This window comes from Spinacia oleracea, chromosome 6 (assembly GCF_020520425.1).
Source record: "Spinacia oleracea cultivar Varoflay chromosome 6, BTI_SOV_V1, whole genome shotgun sequence".
Lineage (NCBI taxonomy): Eukaryota > Viridiplantae > Streptophyta > Magnoliopsida > Caryophyllales > Amaranthaceae > Spinacia > Spinacia oleracea.
In genome coordinates this window covers 73,674,906-73,696,745 of record NC_079492.1, presented here as the reverse complement: position 1 = coordinate 73,696,745, position 21,840 = coordinate 73,674,906, and the positions used below count along the sequence as shown (strand labels likewise).

The following is a 21,840-nucleotide window of genomic DNA, read 5'->3' as shown; positions in this document are numbered from 1 at the left end:
TTTCTTTCGAATTTCTAGAAAAGTGTGCAGAAGAGCTTTGGTACGACATTGAAAATGAGTACAGCCTTCCACCCAGCCACGGATGGACAAACTGAAAGGACTATCCAAACCCTGAGGACATGCTTCGGGCATGCGTTATTGATTTCCAAGGAAATTGGGAAGATAGCCTAGATTTGATTGAGTTTTCCTATAACAATAGCTATCATGCTAGCATTGGAATGGCACCATTTGAGGCTTTGTATGGACGAAAGTGTAGAAGTCCACTTTGTTGGGACGATATTAGTGAAACCATAGTGTTGGGACCTCAAATGATAGAGGACACCATGAACCAAATCCGAACCATCCAATCAAAGATTCAAGCGGCGCAAGATCGCCAAAAGAGTTATGCAGACTTGAAACGTAGGGATGAAGAGTTCAACATAGGTGATAAAGTGTTGCTCAAAGTGTCACCAATTAAAGGTGTCATGAGATTTGGAAAGAAAGGGAAGTTAAGCCCTAAGTACATAGGCCCATATGAGATCTTAGAAAGAATCGGAAAGGTAGCCTATAGACTAGCCTTGCCTATGGACTTGCATAGAGTGCATAATGTGTTCCACGTATCTCAGTTAAGGAAATATATCCCGGATAAATCGCATGTGTTGCAACCGGAGACCATAGAATTAGACCAAAGTCTAACCTTTGAGGAAAGACCTGTCAAAATCCTTGATAGCAAAGTGCGTAGTACGCGTACTAAAGATGTGAAAATTGTCAAAGTGTTGTGGTTTAATCAAGAATATGAGGAAGCCACTTGGGAAGCGGAGGACGAAATGAGAAAGAAATATCCCGAGCTTTTTCCCGAGGTTAGTTGAGTTACGGGGTCGTAACTCGTGTCTTTTAAGGGGGGTAGAGTGCGGTAGAATTTCGCGCTTTTTACCTTGTTTTCCCCTATTTTATGCTCAATTTAGTGCTTTCTATTGAATTTGCACTTATTATTGTCCTGTTTAATCATGTAAAGAGTACAGCAACTTAAAATTTTTGTAAATGAACGTATTGAAAGTCTCAGAAAGTCTCAAGTTTTGAGTTGAATTTTGATTTCCGAACCCAAGTTTCGGGACGAAACTTCTTTTAAGGAGGGTAGACTATAATACCTCGTTTATAATATTTATAAGTATATTTTATTATATTTATAAAGCATTTTACGATTTATTAACATTTAAATAATATTTAAATGCATTTTATTTAATGTATTTTAATTAATTAGAATATTTATTATTTTAATTAATTACCAAACGAATTTAATTCTTGAGTCGGGAAATTAAATGAGTTGCAAATGATTTTTAAATCTTCGGGTTTTAAATAAAAAGTCCAATTCGTTTTACCAAACGAGCCCAATCAATATCATTTAATTTAAATCCTAAGCTAGCCCAATTCATTTAATTCCTAAGCCCAACTCAAATATCCTAAGCCTAGCCCATCAAGGGATTAGGGAGCCTATAAATAGGACTCCCCCATCATTAAATGAGCCCCTAAAATTCATAAACCCTCTTTTGTTTTTCTTGCCCCTCACTCCATCTCTCCCCTTCTCTCTCTTTGCTCGGCACCCGCACGCCCGCACGGCCTCGTGCCCTCGTGCCCGCCTCTCGCCCACACACACTCTCGCCCCTTCTTCTCTTGCAGCCGCCTAGCCAGCGCGCATAGCTGCTGGTGCTATGCTGATGTGTTGTTGCTTCGTGTGCATTGCACACCCACACCCTCGCTCGCCCTCTCGCTCTCTCCTTCGCGCCCAGCGCGCGCGCGCCCCTCTCTCGCTCGCGCCTGTCGCTGCTCGTCTCCCCTTAATGCGCGCACACACACGGACGTGTGTGTGTGTGTGTGTGTTGTTCGTCTTCGTTTTTCCAATCTCTTTTCGCCCAATCACATTAATTCGTGGTTGTTCCGTGCTATAGGCCGGATTGGTAAAATTCTCTTCTTCCTTACCTATTCTATTTAAATTCCGTATTTTAAATTATTATATTAGTATTGTTTTGAGTAATTAAAATGCTGGGAACCGGTTATGAATACCGTGGTTTGAGGATTTGCGTGTTGTGATTCATTAGGCTTGTTTTAATTATTAAAGGATGAATTTTCAGATTTGTTTATTGAATAAAGCATCGATTTTTATGATAATAAACTAGTGTTATTGGGATTTTCAAGTTAGGGTTTTAACCTAGACCTAATGAGTCAATTGATTAGCATAATTAGGTGATGATTTTAATTATGATGATCAATTATATTTTCAGATTTGAATAAAGGTTTAAAGTGTCGATTTTTATTGATTTTAAAGGCGGAAAAGGTCTGTTTTCGTACTAGGGATTGATTTTGCAAATTGAGACGATTTTATTATTGAAAAACGATTGAATTCTAAAGTTTAAAGGAGGTTTTAAATTTTATAAAGTTGCTGGAAATTTAATGAACATGGAAATAATTTAAGTTTCATTATTTTGATGCTAGGAGGTGATTTCTAGTTGAGTGCTCGTTATTGCAAAGTGGCCCCTACGCTTAGGTATTCAAGGTATGTACAAGTCTAGGGCGACCACACCTTTTTGTCAATGACATTACATGATTGTTGATGATGTGAATTATATTATGTGGAATCATGTTTATTTTGGTGAACGAGCATGTGATTTGTGATGTTGGATTTATTGGATTAATTGTTGAACAAGCATGTTGGAATTATTATGAGTATGGATTTCATTGTCAATCATGTTGTTCAATATTTATGCATGTATGGTTTATTTCACATGCAAGGGATGGATTATTTATTTGTATGCTATTGTACGGGATGTCTAGCATACTTTGAGCCAATTATTCGTACCTCGTTGTACTATTTATTTTACCACATGTGAAGGGTTAGCTCACGTAAGCCACCGCACATGTAGGGTTCAGTTGGGAATGTTACGTATGAAGTGAATTAGGATTTGTCGTGCAAGGGCACAACCCTCATGTTAATATGCATGATGTGGAGTCTCACTTTGGTGAGGAGAAACATGGTAGTAATATCACAAGTGTCTTGCTTGGTTGATCACAAGTCTTAAAACATTAAAATAAGATTGTTTTGGTTGATGTTTATTAATTGTATGTGTGTACATTGCCGAGACTTGAGTTCGCCTTTAATAAAATATTAATAAACGTAAAGTGCAACCCGAACAAGCTTCAAAACTCTTGGAACGTATATGCCTTGAGTATGAACAATGGGGGGAGTCTTGCCGGAAAGCTCGTACTCCTACTAATGATACAAGATGTTGTTTCATTTATATTATGCGCAGGAATTCCGTTGGTATGGCCCGACACTCGGTATGGCCCGATTTTATTATTATTATTATAATTGGTGTATGGTTGGCTCCCATCGCCTTTCCTTTATGGAATATTTCTTTGGCCCGTTCGAAGCTTATTCTAATTAAATTGTGAGTCAAGAGTCGAGTCAAGAGTCGAGTCTTGTATTCATGATTGATTGTTAATTATTATATGGCTTTCGCATGTTGATTAACACTTAGTGAGTGATGCATGTTTTAGTTTCATTCACCCTATGCTTGTAAGTACTCAGCTTTTGCTGACTACGTGCTTTGTGTGTTTTGGTCATGGCCTTTTCCCTAATGACCCTATGATGATCTATCATTTGCACTTGCATTGATGGGGAGTAGAATAAAATAGCAGGTTGGTAGATCGGAATCATGTGGCTTGGGATGATCGAGAGAGTTGCATGTTTTCGTATTTTGAACTATTTAACTTTACTTTAATTATGTTTGAAACGTTTGAATTATTTATATTTTGGGTTTTGGGCCATTATGGTTCCAAATTGTAGGAGGCCTCAATATTTCATTAATTATGGTTTTTAAAAGTTAGTTGACATTTAATTCCGCTGCGTAATTCTGGTAATAGCCTTAACCGTTATCACGGTGGCGGTAATACTTTAGTAATTCCTTTATTTTAAGTTGGAAAATGGTTTTATAAAAGCAAGGAATTATTAGGGTGTTACACATACCCCCATCCGGCGCATTTACCACAGCCGCTTCATCGTCCGAAGCGTCCTCCTCAGCAGCTCGAACCACCGAAGATTCAGCGAGCTTCCTCCGAGTATGACGAGGCATACTAAATCAAGCATAGTACAAAGTGTCAAAATCCTAAACTGGGGGCTATCTTATACTAGCCCGTACAAGAATCAAAGTTCAGAGGCTATCCTATACTAGCCTGTACGAAGTCAAAAATTCAAAAATCCCTAGTGGCAATACAAATTCAGCCAGGGACCTCTAGTTCAAAATACAAGTTCTACACCAACGCCTAGGCTATCCACGCCGAAGCAGGTATACAAGTTCTACACCAACGCCTAGGCTACCCACGCCGAAGCAGGTATACAAGCTCAACACCAACGCCTAGGCTACCCATGCCGAAGCCAACATTCCAAAGCTCTACAAACAACATCTAGGCATCCTATCCTATTCTCTCCTGAGACCTCGCAGGGTCACCAATGAGACTACTATCTACAAATACCAGGTACAAGATTCAAGAAAATTTTCAAAAATTCAAATCTACAAGTTCCAATAGTTCCAGTTCAGGTGGCTATCAAACAATTCTCAACAAAGTTCAAGAAGCTTAAGCATACAAACATCATTCCAAAATACGAGAAAGTTCAAAGCTACATGCAATCCTAGAGATTATTTCATAAGCAAAAATATGAAATACTTACATGGACAAGGCAAGAACAAGACCAAGGGGAGAGGCTAATCGACCTTTGAGAGAGAGAAGAGCAAAGAATTCAAGAGAGTGTGCCTCAAAAATGGCACGACAAGGGGAGCTTTTATAGTTCAGCCCCGCGCCTGACGCCAAGCTCCGCGTTGGGCGGTGCTTGCTGCATGCGCAGGAATCTGCAGGCGCGGTCTCCCGTGCTGATTGCACGTCCTTTGCTGCTACGGTCTTCCGCACCAAGCATCAAACGTCGAATCAGCCCATCCTTCGAAAATACGGGTATACACCCGTATCTCCAAGCACAAACAGATAAGCATTTCCATAATACAAAGTCCAAAAAATACAACTACTCAGGCATTCGACTCCCAACGGACCCAAGCTCCAGGAAAGTCAGCCGAAATTTCAAAATCTTAAGGGCAAATGAAAAGCTCTTATCCCCAGTGAAGCACATCCCCAACGGATCAATTCTGAGTGTTTAAATTTCAAAAATTTAAGATTCAAAAATTCAAGATTCAAAAATTCAAGATACAAATTTTCGATGCCAAGCTCCGTCCCGAACCAATGGCGGAAGAACAGTACAAGTACAAATCGGAGTCAACACAACCGCACGGAGGTAGACTCTACCCTTTTTTCTAACGTCAGTTTTGTGCAGGTACCGGCGTACAAAGAGTGGTCTTGATTGCAGAACATTTTGATCATTCTCCGTCCCTTTCGAAGTACTTTAACTTGCGCTTTCCTGACCGAACGCTCAGTCAAAGTGGGGGCTTCTGTAGACACCTAATTCGTGTCTCCCCATTGGGATGATGACGATACCATTATCCTTGTTAGGTAATTGGAGCAACTCCGTGCGGAAATTCCAATTGCTAAAAGCATGTCCAAAATCCAAGAGCCACAATCCAGTCCCCGATGTCGTTCCCCTTCGGAACTCGGTACAAAATACAATCTTCAAAAACCAATTTCAAAATCCAAGTACAATCTCATCTAGTAGACCATTCCATTGGTTTTACTAAGCCTTTTCCACTCAAAATCGTATAAGGCAAGTCAAATTCGGGCGCCGACCCACAAAACCGAGCAAGCCGGGCCTCGTCCCGTAAAACCGAAATTCAAAACCCGAAACGGCTTGTTTTTAGACGCAAAATCAAGTCTTAACCCCCAAGCAAACAGTACGTGCCAAACATCTTACTATTCGTACGAAGGTACATCAATACAAGACAAATCAAGGACGGAGCTCGCGTCCTTGTTTTGGCAGCATTCCTGCCACGTCACCAGCGTTGGGCGCTGCTTTGGCGTGCTGCACTGGCAATGGGTGGCGTTTAGCAGCCATTCCCCCTATAAAAACCCCCTAATTCCAAGCATTAAGGGAGGCAGATTCAAGACATAACGTCGTAATACAAAAATTGCACCTCAATATTCAATACAAAAATCAATACAAAATCCTGCAAAAATACCATACAATCTTCAAGCTTTAAGAAATTGGGAGTTCTAATCGGAAAGCTTGCCTAAACCTAACTAGGTAATTCCGAATCCCAACCTTAATCTATTCAATGATGTCTTGATTTTCTATATTCAAAATGATTAGTAAGTTGGCATTTTTACTCTTAAAAATGTCACTTGCAACAATCATACATCTTTTCAAAATCCAAACTTTTCAAAATACAAAAATGCAAACTTTCAAGATTCAAGGATGTTCAAAGTTGTTTGTAATCACTTCTTTGAACTAGAATCATTTTCAAGTATGGAGTAATCAAATATGATGCCTTTCTAACTTTTAAAGGTTTATTCTTTGAGATTCAACACTCCATTTTTCAATATACAAGTTCAAGTTTTCAAATTTCAAGATCCAACAATGTTTAGGGTTGTTCATGACTACTTCCCTAAACTAGGATCCTTTCAAAGCAAGAGCATATCAAAGATCTAACCTTTTCAACATTAAAAGGCCCGATCTTTGAGATTCAAGTCTCTTAATTTCAATATTTTGAGTTCAAGTTCAATATTTCAAGTTCAAGTTCAAGTATTTCAAGTTCAATATTTCAAGTTCAATATTTCAAGTTTCAAGCTTTCAAGTTCAAGTTCTATATGCAAAATCTAGGATACTTTGGGATGAGCAACTTCTCCCAAGTTGAGATTTTTGGCTTTGAATTCGTGTCGAGCGCACTTATTTTTAAGTAGCCGTTTGGCGTTCGGATCTCATGTGCCCAAGTACAAATTTCAATATTGCAATTTCAATTATGCACCTTTCAATATTGCAATTTCAATTATGCACCTTTCAATTCCGCAATTTCAATTATGCACCTTTCAATTCCGCAAATTTCAATTCCGCACTTTCAATAACGCATTTCAATAACGCATTTCAATTCCGCAACTTTACTTGCCTAGTCCTTCTAGGCAATGTGGACCTACTCCCTAGTCCATCTCTAGGGGGTCTTGTATTTACTAATTCCGCACTTATTTACTATTGTGATGTTGCTTTATTTGCTTTATCGCTTTCATCACCGCACATGCTAAATACAACAAAATACAAGGTTACATCACGCTTAACAAAGATAATTTCTTGGACAAACCGATCTTAGGTTCCCTTAAATTAACTTTAATGCAAAGTGATCGCCATACAAAGTAGAAATTCAATTTGTCCTAAATTCAAACCCACATAGTCTAAACTAGGGTATTTTCGAAAATATTGTGTCACGCACTTGAATTATTTCTAAAGCTCGCGGAATAAGCATCGATCTCGTTCCCTTGCCCGGATCTCACCCATCCGTTTCAATGATTCAAGTCTTATCCTAATAGAGTCATTTACGATCTTTCCAAACAAGACCCTAAACAATGTTTGGTGGCGACTCCTACAAAGTACAAAAATACGAAGGTTTCTAAAACAACCGCCCCCGTAGGGGAAACTCCAAAAACACCCCCTACAATTGTAAAGTATTTATTTTCTAACATAAATACAATACTCCGTATTATTAGAATTAAAAGAACGTGTAAGAATTGAAATCTTTAATATTCGAATTTAAAATATGTTCATATAATTTTTATAAATTTAGTTTGTATATGGAAAAAGAAAGAACAACTTTCCATAAAATACGCGGAAGCACTGGTTACTCAAGTTTAGTTTACAACTAAATTGAGTATATTCAGTTTAAATAAGTTCATATAAATTTATATACTCTCTCCGTCCCGGAATACTTGACATGTTTTTCTTATCGGACCGTCCCTTAATACTTGACCTGTTTCTAAAAATGGAAATATTCTAACAATATTATATTATTTCTCACTCCACCCCTATTAACCCACCTACCCCAACTACATACAAAAAATAATTAAATATTCAATCTCTACTCTCCCCATCCCCACCTCTTTACACATTTCCCACTAACTACATTAAAATAATACCCCACTATCAACTACTACCTATTAAATTAAATAAGTTACTTCAAGTCCCGTAAACTCTGTGCCGGTCAAACCGGGTGGAGTATTCCGGGACGGAGGGAGTAGTATTTAAGATCACATCGAGTATAGATGAATCGAGAGTCCAATTAAAAGTAAACAAATGACAACCTATAATTTGAAATGGCATATTTACATATGGTCTTTTGACAGTTTTGTTTTAAAAGATATTCAACTATAAATGAATACGTATATGAAAGTCAAACCTTGAAACACTTATGTTTGTATCATATTTGATATTGCAGGTTATAAACGGTTTGAATTAAACGGGTTATAAACGGTTCGGGTTGAAACAGTTCGGGTTGTAAACGGTCCGGGTTGAAACGGTTCGGGTTGTAAACGGTTCGGGTAGAAAAAGTTCGAGTTGTGAACGGGTTTTCCCCGGGTTGAAACGGTTCGGGTTGAAATAAATCGGGTCATTAACGATTTTCGGGTTCATTCGGTTCGGGTAGAAACGGTTTCGGGTTGACGCAGACGGTTTGTTATCGGGTATCGGGTCTTAATCGGTTTAATATTTTCGAGACGGTTCGGGTTCGGGTTGATTGTTATCGGTTCGGTTAGTTTTCGATTTCCAACTAACGGGTTATTAACGGTTCGGATTCTTAACGAATCGGATTAACCCAACGAGTTCAACGGCTCGGGTTGAGATTTGACAGCCCTAATATTTCTCACCCCAAAAAAAAGGAAGAGAAAAACATGCATCTCGCGAACTAAGAGTTAACTCCCGAAGTTCAAAACTAAACGTCACACCCATTTCTGTTTCAATCCTCCTAAGCGCGCCGGAACTCCTTCTCCGGTGTCCCGACACAACGGTTCTACAAATACCGTGATCTCCCAAATCTTCTCAATTCAATTATTTTTCTTACCTAATTAATTATAATTAACCCCATTAAATTTCTTTATCTTCTTCCTCCTCACACCGCCTTTGTTCAGCAGTTCCGCGCTTTCTACTCCTCCATTCCCCTCCTTCAGGTACATTCCCCCCCTAAATTTAACGTTTTTAAGGTATATTTCTTGTTAATTGTAACCCCTTTCAAATTGTAGAGTAAAGCTTCCGAATTCAGACTGATTTTTTCATTTTCACATAGGCAAAACTCAAAAAATAAGGAAAAAGAAAAAAGAAAACAGAAGAAGAATTGGGGTTCAATTGAACCCCACCTGCAATGGGTCGTTCTCGTGCAGTTCCTAGCGCCAGTGATGATGATCCCACCTTAAAGTATGTCAACTCTATAACCCTTAATTATTCTTTAATATCTATCTAGACCCTTAATTTTGAATAATTGTTGGTTTTGGAAGTTAATTGATGTTTTTATGTTTGTTTAATGTTTTTTGTGAGTTTTGAATGTTTAATGCTAATTTGCGGCAGCTTAATAATGTAAGTTGCATTCTTTGTTTGTTGTTGTTTTGTTTGGTTACTTGGTTTTATGTTACTAGTCAGTGAACTTGCAAGTGAAATTGTTTGTGAGAATTAGGTTTGAATTGAAACCTTTGAAGGGTACACATAATATGGTGTTGCCCGTTTATCCCAGAAATGCTTCTTTATGCTGTTTGTCTGGAAATAGAAAACTTAGGACCTGATATAGATGGCATCAGGCATCACAATGGTGGTCTAGGCGTGTAGCATGACCTGAATTCTCGGTACTTGGTTCGTTGCCAAATTTTGTAAGAGGATAGATCATAAACATCATTGCGGAAATGTGAAGATAATGAACTTTACTTACTACTATATACTTCGCATAAAGTATAAAAAGCATAACACATACGAAAGTTTGAGAGACAAACATCCGTTTAGTTTTTTATTCATTGTATACAGTTAAACCAGGGAGATTTACATGCCATATTGACTCATCAGCCATCTGTCACTGCTTGCGATTCCGTGAAGCAATAACAAAAATGCAGGTGCTGATTTTGAATCAACAGTCCTAAGAATCCGTACCATCATGAAAAGATTTCTTACTCACTTCAGCCGCTTGCCATGTAGAGCACTTATCATTTTGGGATTTGCTGGTGTTGTTTATGTATCTACACACATATCTTAGCCGTCATAATGTTACCACATAAGTAGAGTAGCACATTTCGTTACATTCTAACATTGATGATGCTTCACTTAGCCATAAACATGTCGCTCTTCTAGATATCAACTTGGACTACCAATATATATTGTAGTTTGTTGTTTCTTGTAGGTCTCTCTTCCTTTTCCATAGACATTTTTCCCACATGGCCAATATTCAAGATTTTAATTATTGTCTTTGGAATAGTTTTCCCATTGCGTTCACCTTATTTTTGAACAAGTATACTATTCATCTTTGTTCTCTTCACCATTGAAGTGTTTTTTTCTCCATGCCTTCTGAACGAGTTTGTGAAGCGGAAGGGTAATGAGTGGGGTGGTGGGGAGGGGGGGCGGGGGGGAGGAATGGAATTATTTTTGAAATCAATATAGTCAACAATGTCAAATTTTACACATACAATTAAATATGAGTAAATTTCCACGAAATTCATGCTCTTCTCTAGAAACTTAAAACTTAAACCCCTACCCCTCAATCTACAACAATCTACTAACAAACAGTTCTCCTAATTGTTTCCAAAAGCCGAGGTCAACTGCAAGTCATTAAAGCAAACCATGCATATGATCATATCTAGAGGAAGATGTTGTTTTATAGTTGCTTGTATTTTGGAGCCAATAACATAACCAATGATTAATAAATTATTAAATTTCTTCAACAATAAGAAAACAACCAAATCACAAGTTACTGAATAATTTACCTTTTTATCCACCAAAATTAATTCGTAAGTGTCAATTACCACCTGAATCCGGTTGTTCCCATAACCTCACAATCCCCACCTTCAATCTCCATGATTCTTTTAGGGGAGCGATATCTTTTAACATAGTAAATGCCATAATAGTTAATACCGAATTTGATGATAGTTAATATCGAATACGAATATACGATGATTTAACTGTATAAAGTAAATGATTTTATATAGGCTATATAGCATTGTATATTATAATATGGAATGTATTGCTTGCTTGCTGGAGAATACGAAGTACATATATTTTTTGGTAAGCAATTGGACAAAATAATCCCCTAATATTTCATACTTTACATGTAGCAGGAGGTCTCGTAAATTGCACAGATGCCTAATAAGTTTCACTAGCAAAATAGCATTTGCACGCAAAATATTCTTGCGAGATCTTTTTTGGAATAGAATGTGTGTTATCGTGGAAATTCCAAGCAAAAAATAATATTCTGTTTTTTTGGAATCTTTGATATGCTTTAAGTCCACAATTTTTTATTATGATTTCATAGTTGTAGCCTAAATTTTAGCATTATAGGTTTGTATATTTAGCTCATGCATAAAAGCCTGTATATTTGATTATGACTCCATAGTTGTAGCCTAAATTTTAGCATTATAGGGTTTTATATTTTGCCTTTCTCAATATTTTTAACACTATAAAAAAAAATTGATTTACAACCTAAAATTTTAGAGGAGTGGACAAACCTTCTAGGAAGGACCCTCCACTACCCAGTGTATAAAAAGGCGCGCCTAGGCTCTGAGGCGCAAGGCGATTGGAGCCAACGCCTTTTATTGTCTAGGCGAGGCGATTTCGATGAGGCGCACCAAGGCGCAAAAAGGCGCAAAAGAGAAGCACCTACCAAGGCACACACCATTTTCACTTTTTTTTTTAACTTTTTATTAGGGCGCCTCACTTCAATGAGGCGCACCGAGGCGTGCCTAAGGCGCTGGGAACTCCAAATCGCCTTGTTGCGCCTTGAGCCCTTTTATACATTGCCACTCCCACTAAAATTTGACAGAAACTAGCCAAAATAGGCCAAAAGAACAGATTACACCTCTCACACTTAGAGACCACTAAATCCTATCAACTCTACTTACCTTCTTTCCTATCACTACAATACATTTGATATTTTTTACAGTATGATCTACATACATGACTCTGTTGTTCCACATGGATTCATTCCTATTTTGCCAAATCATATACGTAGTTGCCACCAAAGCTGCTCCTATGACTCGTTTTCTAAAAGAAGACTTCATGTAATATCTACGTATGGCTCATTTGCCTCCTTTCTCAATTCTCACACATATTAAAACTTAGTTTGGGAAGCGATTGCGCAAAAATTGTTGTACCTAACGTAAATATATCTCATGCCTATTAATATTCTTTTTGGGAGCAATTCCAACGCCTAGAAATAAAAATATGTGATGTATTAATTATTTATATTATAATGATCATTTACATTAAAAGAGAGGGAAATCAGAGAGCAACATTTGTCAGCTTCACATCGAATTGCCGCTCTCTGATATGCCTCTCTTTTAATGTAAATAATCATTATAATATTAATAATTAATACATCACATGTTTTTATTTCTAGGCGCGAGAATTGCTCCCAAAAAAGAATATTAATAGGCGTGAGATATATTTATGTTAGGTACAACAATTTCTACCCAATTGCTCCCAAACATAAGTTTTAATAGGCGTAGGATTGAGAATGGCAAAATTTACAACCCCATAATGCTAAAATTTAGGCTACAAGCCTACAACTATGGGGTCATAATAAAATATACAAAATTTAATGCATGGGCTAAATATATAACCCTATAATGCCAAAATTTAGGCTACAACTATGAAGTCATATATAAAAAAATGTGGACGTCAAGCATAACAAAGATTCCAAAAAACATATTCCCTTTGTTCTTGTTTATTAGTCCCCTTTCCGTATTTGTTTTATTTAATAGTCCCTTTTAGAATATTTCCTTATTTATTCAACAATTATTCCCCTTTTACCCTTATATTATAATTGTAATTCCCTTTTCGTCCCAAATAAATAAGCAAGTGGTCCCTTTATTTTCTAATTTAACAACGTTAAACACTCCACCTACCCATATTTTCTTAATTTTTCTCTCTCCTACCCACATGGGTGAGATTCTTTAGCGATTCACATGCAATGTGTCCTTTTAGTGGATTGTTCAATATTCCATAAGGGACTAATAAACAAGAATGGAGGGAGTAATATTTTTTATAGTTTGGAATTTTCACGATAACGCACATTCTATTCCCCAAAAGAAAAAAAAGAAAAAAAATCTGTGAAATTTTCAGCTGCAAGAATATTCTGCATGCAATGGCTAATTTGCCGGTGAAACTTATCAGGCATCTATGCAATTTTTTGAGACCTCCTGCTACATGTAAGATATGAAATATTAGGGGAATATTTTGTCCAATTGTTTACCAAACAGTATATGCACTACCAAAAAGTATATGCACTTTGAATTCTCCCACAAGCAAGCAATAAATTCCATATTATAATATGCAGTGCTATATTATGGCCTGTATAAATCATTTATTACATAGGGTTAAATCATCAGATTCGATAGTAACTATTATCAAATTCGATATTAACTATTATGGCATTTACTATGATAAAAGATATCACTCTCCTAAAAGAATCATGGAGGTTGAAGGTGAGGATTGTGAGGTTATGGGAACAACCGGATTTCAATTACCAGGCGGTAATTGACACTTAACAATCAATTTTGGTGGATGAGAAGGTAAATTATTCAGTAAGTTATGATTTTGTCTGTTTTATATTGACAAAATTTTAATACTTATTAATAGTTGATTATATTACAGGGCTCCAAATTAGAAGAAACTATAAAACAACATCCCCGCTAGATATGATCATATGCGTGGTTTGTTTTAATGACTTGAGCTGATCTCAACTTTTGGAAGCAATTAGCAGAACTGTTTGATAGTTGATTGTTGCATGTTCAGGGGTTAAGTATCTAAAGAAGAGCATGAATTTCGTGAAAATTTACTCATATTTAATTGTATGTGTAAAATCTGATATTGTTGGCTATATTGATTTCCTTCAACATCGTTTCATATTGGATATCTCATCATTGTTTTGTACAATGAAGGTTAATGGTTCATTGTTTCAAATATCTTTTTGTTGTAAAGGAAGAAAGCGTAGAACTATGATAGTGCACCATGGCCGAAATGTAACATGTTGCATCCTTATGAACCGATGGTGGATTAAGAAAATTTACAGTGTGTATGCATTAGAATAATTGATCACAAAGTAGATTTTTGCAGTTGTTCTTGACATAAGTTTCTAGTTTAACATATTAATAATTCTTAACATTAACTTTTGAAAAATGGGTAAGCATATTATTACTCACTCCTGTTATTTTAGATGGATGTTTTTGTACGAAAAGTCTTTTGTAGTGAGTAGACACCTGTGTTACATGGTATGCAATTTGATTCTATCACACATACATAGACTGTTTATACAATTACCCCTTACCAAAAGAAGTATTGATTTTATTTTTTTTTGGTATTTTAATTGCCTTGTCCCGAGTTCCAACTACTCCTTTAATTGCTATTTGTCACAGGAGCTTAGAAAAAGATAAACAACCAACGTGTTACTTTGTTAGACTCCTATGGGCTACGACCCTACCCTCAGGGCAAATAAAGATTTTGAATTTCGGGAAAGAAACCAAGTTTCATGCGAAGGGGTAAAAACCAAATTGCTTTTCGACCACAGGCTGCTGGAACTTGGAACGCCAATCCATCTTAGTTGACGATAAAAGCATACCATTTAGCTCAAAAAATTTCTTTTGAAAAAGCCCCAATATCTCGATTTTGTTTTAGTTGATTTTTTTTCCCTAGAACATCTAGCGTTGCAGCTCTCAAATGCTACATACGGAAGAATAATTATTTGTAACCCCTTTCATGGAATTGTTTGAGTTAATAGTAGTACAAAGGACTTGATATGTTTCATGTTTAAGGCGAGTTCACGAGTTAACAATTTTGGTCGCCGTTGGCCCGATATGGGTTGTGATTACCTTGATTTGAGATCCGATGTGGTTTGCTAACCAGCTGAGTGAGTCGTTATTCACAAGTCACAAAACCATATATGATTGTTAGGCATTTGGGAGCCATTGATACTAGAAACAAAATTTTACTATGTGGGGTTTAGAGGGTATACATTGCCCTCTTCTGAAAGGAAATTTGAGGATAATGCAACTATTTCGAGTTTTTGTTTTAATTTATATTTGCATAATTAATGTTGGTTAGTAACATTACTTTACCTTTGAACTTTTTCTGAAAAATGTTGCCTTTTCTAATTATTTTGAAACGAACCTCGTATACATGGGTGTAAGGCTTGGTATTGTCATCCTCCGCAAACCTCTCTTGATCTTTGATTCTCAATTAGTATTTGTGTTTAGCCTATGAACTATTTAATATTACCTTTTCCTGCTATAATTGTTATAATATTTATGCTTAGACTCGTATACTAGTGAGTGTCTTTATCCACATCATGGGTTTTTGAGATGGCGGAAGAAGAGTTATACACGTTTTTCAATGGCCCAAGTTTTTTTAGGACCAAGACCTTACCTTTCCTAGATTCTTCTCGTAGTAATACCATATCTATGCATCATTAGCGAACAAGAGGGACAAGTATGTTGTTTCACTTCAAGGGTTATGTCATGGTGGGAAAAGAGTTTTTATGCTTCTCCTAATGGATTTTATACTTCTTGTTAATGGCTCACCTTTTGTTTTAGGATCCAGCATTGTACTTCTTCTAAGATACATATCAGATGATTGGTAAAGGGTGGTGTTGTTAGGAAGTATGTTGCTCTAACTTTCTTTAGTCTTTTCAACATCACGATTTCATATATTCTTCGTTCTCTTCCTCAATCGTTGTTGGAGTTGAAATATGAAATTGCTTTTGATTTTTTTCCTTATTTGTTCCTTATAATCCTTGTGTCTAGAGAAGAAGTAAATCAGCCTTAAAAATCTTTTTCTCATTTGGTTTTAATTATTGATATTTCACATAGTATGTATAAGGCAGAAGTAAAATTGGGCCTAATTAGGGTTAGACACATATTTGTAAGATATTTGCTAGCCGCATCTCATGAAAATTTAACTTTTGAAGAAGCATCTCTACATCTCCTCTCTAAGCATTCATCTTTCATTGTGATAATCCAACACAAGAAAACAATATGGATAGTCTTAACCTGGACGATGGTCTCATTGAAAGGTAATTTTATGCAACTTGTCATTTTGAATCCTTTGATTACTGGTCCATATGATTCCTTGGAATAATTTTTGTTTGAAATCTATTATTTTCTTCATGATATTATTTTGTGAAGAATGAATACAGAGGAAGAAGGATGGCCTTGGCGCGATGGTCAAGTATCTACTTGCTATCCGCTAGGTCACGGGTTCCATCCTTGGAAACAACCTCTTTATGAAAATAAGGGTAAGGCTGCATACATTTGGACCTTCCCCGGCCCTGCGTTAAATAGCGAGAGCCTTGTGTACCTGGTACAACCTCTAACGTATGGAGAAGAACACTCAGTTGACTCTAACTAGCTATAGAGAATTGAAACCTCTTTTTTGCACTCTTGTTCTCTTGGTGGAGAGGGGGAGGTGAAGGGGGAAGGTTTGGATTGTAACTTGGAATGATTCTATAATTTCAGACCTTTGGTGGTATATTGGCATGATGGGCAAGAGTCTAATATAGATCTTAGAATTAATGATTCTTCAACTTAAAGCAATTTGAGTGTTTATTTTGTAGGAGAATCTTAATGTTTTATCTTCTTATCCTACCTAAAATCTAGACCAAGACCTTGATACGACTCAGCGGGCCTTGTACCCAATGATGTGCTCTTACTTCTTACCATGGTAACTAAATGATAATCCGTTATTTTTCTTATTTCGTACTTCTAATTTCTATATACATTTAATAGTTGTAAATTACATAATCATTGTATCGCACATTAATAAGCCACATGTGCACAATTGGTAATGGGCCATTATTTTGTTTGTTTTGCTTTCATTTTTAATCATTTTTTCAAGGTGACCACGTTAATCTAGAACTAAAGGTTTCTTCTTTAGTGGGTGACCTCAAACTAGAGAGAGAGAGTTGAGGCAGTTTTCTTTTTGATCTGCTCATTGGTGCAAGAATTAAGGATAAGAGAGATTTTGAGAATTACAGAAGACTGAATATCATGTTGTCCACTGATAATGATTCAAGTTCTTAGAAATTCAGGATGGTGTACTTAGAGACTGAAACTGTGAGCCCACGTGAAGATAAAATCAGCTCAATAAAGTATCCGAGTAGAGAGAAAAGGCAGTTTTGACAATGTGGAACTAGAAACACTAAACCAGTTTGCTTCCATCAATTTCAAGTTCTCTTCTTCTAATCTTGTATTGTTGTGTCTGATTTTTTTCATCCCATTGTCACATTTCCTTTACTCTAATTTTATGTTTATTAATGGTATGTGTTCCTTCATGCTTTTGACTTCTTTATATCCATATATTGAGAACTGTCTGTTTACCTCTCTAGATTAAAAAGGAAAAAGACAGCCTCAAGTGTAGAGAACACAGAGTCTGCAACAGCAGGTATCAAGAAACTACATTTTGGCCACTTGATACCCGATTAATATGTACCATTTCTTACTAATCCTCATTGTCATCCTCAATGTATCAGGTCAAGGCTTGAGCGACGGGAAGAAGGCACTTTATCACTGTAACTATTGCAATAAAGATATTTCAGGAAAGATTCGTATTAAATGTGTAGTGTGTCCAGATTTTGACCTCTGTATTGAGTGTTATTCAGTTGGTGCAGAGGTCCATCCTCACAAAAGTAACCATCCATATAGGGTTATGGTAAATGATACATTTTTTTCTTCCAGTTTGTATTAGTTTTTCTGGCCTGTTACCTTGATTCGTTAAATTATTCTTTTATTGTTTACTTTTATTTAGATACTTAGTCATATCTTGTTCTTTTAACAACTGGAATTATTTCACTCATACAGGATAGCTTATCATTTCCTCTAATATGCGCTGATTGGAACGCAGATGAAGAGACATTGCTTCTAGAGGTATTCCTATATTTCTGAATATATTCATTATGCATAAAGTATTAATTTGCTTTGTTGCTATCTACTAAGCTGGTAAAATGAACTAGCCTGCAAATTTTTATGGGATCTTTGCATTGTGTGAGCTGTCATCTGCTTGCCTCTTTACTAAATTTTGCTTCTCCAAGTGTGCAGGGAATTGATATGTATGGTCTGGGTAACTGGGCTGAAGTTGCAGAGCATGTAGGAACAAAAAGCAAGTCAGAATGTATTGATCACTATAATAATATATACATGAACTCTCCTTGCTTTCCGCTTCCGGTAGTATAACTTTCTTCAACCAAAATTCCTTTCCTTGTTTAAACATTCTGACCGCAATCTCAATATCATTCTTTTTAGGACCTATCTCGTGTTGCTGGAAAGAGCAGAGAGGAACTTTTTGCTATGGCCAAGGAACATAGTGACCGTAAATTAGGTTTGTAATTAATACTTACTTAAATACATGTTTTCAGAAGTCATGATCTCAGGATTGAGTAGTAGTTAAATGCGATGAGAAAATCAACTTCTTAAGTGAGATAATATGTTTAAAGTTCTTATATATTTTTGTGGAGGGTGAAAGTTTTGCGGATTTTGTTTTGTTTTGTTTTGGTTCTGTTCCAAGTCTCTCTTATTAATTGGTTCTTTCTGTGTTGTATTTCTGATTTCTACTGGTTTGTTGTGTGTTTGATTGATATTGGTCCAGCTTTGACTGAAGAATTATTGAAAGAAGTGTCTACATTTTCTGCGACAGTAAAGTATGGGCTTGTTTCCTCTAAGTTTCTTCGATTCTGTTTTGGATACTGTCTATCTTCTAATAATTTATTTTTGTAAAGGATTGAAGAACCAGATAAAGAAGCTTTGGGTAGTCAGTCCTCACAGGCTGGTATGTGTTAATAATCTTAAATTTTGCTCCTTGGTAATATATGAGTTCATGCACAGCTTTTGTGTATGAGTTTATTATGTTTGGCATAACAATGCTTCTGGTGATGGGCAGTTAAGAACCCAACAAATTCCACTTCAGTCCAGGATGGGAGTGATGGCATCAAAGTTGAAGGTCTGATCATGTAACGAGTAATATCTATCATTGTTGTAGCTGACAGGTTCTTAAAAATGTTCTTTGATATGGTTGCGCAGATTCTCACCCAGACAGGAGTGTCGGAGAAAAGAAACCTAGAACGTCAGCTGATGAGGGACCTCCAGTTACCGATTTATGTGGGTACAATTCCAAGAGAGAGGAATTTGAGGTAGAATATGATAATGATGCTGAACAGTTACTGGCAGATATGGAATTCAAAGAAACTGACACAGAAGCCGAACATGAATTAAAGCTTCGAGTTTTGCGAATCTACAATCGGAGGTTGTTATTTCTTTTTGAATTGTTTGTAGAATTTGTGGGTGGTAAATCATTTTTTCATCTTAAATATTGGAGTATTCAGCCATATTTACATTTTAAGATTTCCTGATGATGTATGAAATGCTAGGAATTTGCTACGAGTAGATGATTGTTGTTTGGGTGCTTTGGTTGGAACTTAAGGATCATTTTCTGGTCTAAGGTTAATGGGCTGAAGGTTATGTTTATAGCATCATTGTAGTTTGTGGCATCCAAAGCTTTCCATACTTGTTTTCTTTTAGATGTTCACTGTGATTGGCAATTTGGCATGCGACTTGTAGTTCTTGCCCTGTAGTTATATTGTTAAGGTGGCTTTTCACGTGCATATCACTAGTAATTCTTTTTTCTTACAAAATCGCTTCAATTTTAGTGAATTCATTGAAGTGTTTTATATGGGCTGTTGGCTAGTGCGAATTAAATTGAAACTATACTGTCTTTTCCGACCTTCTTAGAACAATCAATTTATCAAACCATCCAAAAGCATCCACTGCATTTTTGCCTTTCCTTTAGATTCTTGCTCTCATCAAGTTAGTTAGATTTCCTGTAGATTTTTGCTTTCATCAAGTTAGTAAGCCTAAACTTTATTTATTGGTTATATTGAGCACATTTTCTAGAACGATATTTTCATGTTGTAAAATTTTGTCGTCGTCGATAATCCATATAAACTGGTGCCTCCTTTGTTTTTTAATTAATAGTCACATGGGTTTGATCATTCATGTCAGGCTTGACGAGAGGAAGCGCAGGAAGGAATTTGTACTTGAAAGGAATTTACTGTACCCAGATCCTTTTGAGAAAAATTTGACACATGAAGAGAAGGAATTATGCCAACGTTATAGGGTATTTATGCGGTTTCACTCTAAGCAAGAGCATGAAGAGCTGTTGAAATCTGTCGTTGAGGAACATCGGTTACGCAGAAAAATACAGGATCTAGAGGTCTAAGTTAAAACTATTGATTTCTTTCTGTCAAATATTTTATGCTAAGTTTATATTTTTATTTTTCATTTTTTATCATTGGTTTCTGTGGTGACCAAACAAAGGAATTTTTCTGTATTAGTACCTCGAATTTCTATGTCTGGCTGTGAAACTGATAAGATATAATTTGATAACAGGAGGCTAAGGCTGCTGGCTGTCGCACATCAGCTGAGGCAGAGAGATTTATAGGATTGAAGAGGAAGATTGAAGCAGAGGAAAAAACCCGCAAGTTGAGAGAGAATGTTGAAGCTTGTCCAGGGGGAGGTAAAGTATTAGTGAGGAATGGTCCTCATAATAGAGATTTTGTCAGTAGGGACACAATTTCAACTACCACAGGACAGTTCATGACGAGCTCCTTAGATGAATGGGATATCACTGGGTTCCCAGGGGCTGATCTGCTCTCAGAGAATGTAAGCTCTCTATTTACTCTTCCGTAAGCCTCAATTAGTATTCTTTTTTTGATTTTTGATTTTTGATTTTTGATTTTGAATTTTATCACAAGGCAAACAAAATAGAAGGATATGTATTTGTTTTGGTTATAACATTTTTACTCTGTTGCAGGAGAAAAGGCTTTGTGGGGAGATCAGGATGTTACCTTCACATTATGTCAACATGAAGCAAACTCTGTCTATTGAAGTATTAAAGGGGAATATTTCAAAGAAATCAGATGCTCATGGGTTGTTCAAGGTTGATCCTAGCAAAGTTGATAGAGTGTATGATATGCTTGTAAAGAAGGGAATTACACAACAATGAAGGCCATCTTTTATGTTCCTGTCTCCATTTATTTTTTAAAACCACAGGTCCTCTGTTCTCTGCTTAGCTAGGATAGACTATGATGTATTTATTTATAAATATAATTTTGTACAAACCCCCCTTTCTCTTCGTCTTCTTTTCACCCTTCCCCTTTTCATCTTCCCTCAGAACATTACACTCGGGTTTAATTATATCTTTCTTTGAACGAGGACATTTCATCACGTTGTCTCATCGGAGCATCTTCATTGCTGGGTAAACACCCTCACCAAAAGTGTCTTCTCTTCTCATTTGAGCTTGCATATTAAGGGGCGTTTCGGTCAAAGAAATGATTTTATCCCACAAAAGAAATGATTTTACCACTCTAAAAGTTGGTTGTAGCATTCTCAATATAAGAACACAGTTTTTCGTGCTTTACTCATAAGTAGGGTTGCCAAAATAATATTTGGAGTGACAAAATTTATTCCACTTCAACCCTATTTGTTGCTCTCGCTTATTTTCTTACTCTTTCACAACCATATTCTCCCTCCTAATTTGACAAAAAAAGTACCCACTTCCACGTGCTCTCTCAATTCCTTGGTATATGAAACTACACGAAGACTCATTTTGCTTTTGCGGAAAACTTTTCCAGTGAAAAAAGATTTTCCAAGGAAAAACAT

At 36.5% G+C, this 21,840-nt stretch overlaps 1 protein-coding gene across 1 annotated transcript; it reads left to right on the top strand.

Moving 5' to 3' along the window:
• Nucleotides 1-8,855: 8,855 nt before the first annotated feature.
• On the top strand, nt 8,856-21,402 carry LOC110795490 (transcriptional adapter ADA2). Its single transcript, XM_022000506.2, has 14 exons — nt 8,856-9,117; nt 9,234-9,361; nt 17,517-17,572; nt 17,661-17,839; nt 17,989-18,054; nt 18,226-18,351; nt 18,430-18,505; nt 18,773-18,824; nt 18,903-18,952; nt 19,064-19,123; nt 19,204-19,426; nt 20,182-20,392; nt 20,569-20,841; nt 20,993-21,402. Exons 2-14 carry the CDS (start codon nt 9,309-9,311, stop codon nt 21,182-21,184), a joined length of 1,617 nt encoding a protein of 538 aa, XP_021856198.1. The 5' UTR covers nt 8,856-9,117; nt 9,234-9,308; the 3' UTR covers nt 21,185-21,402.
• The last annotated feature ends 438 nt before the right edge of the window (nt 21,403-21,840 follow it).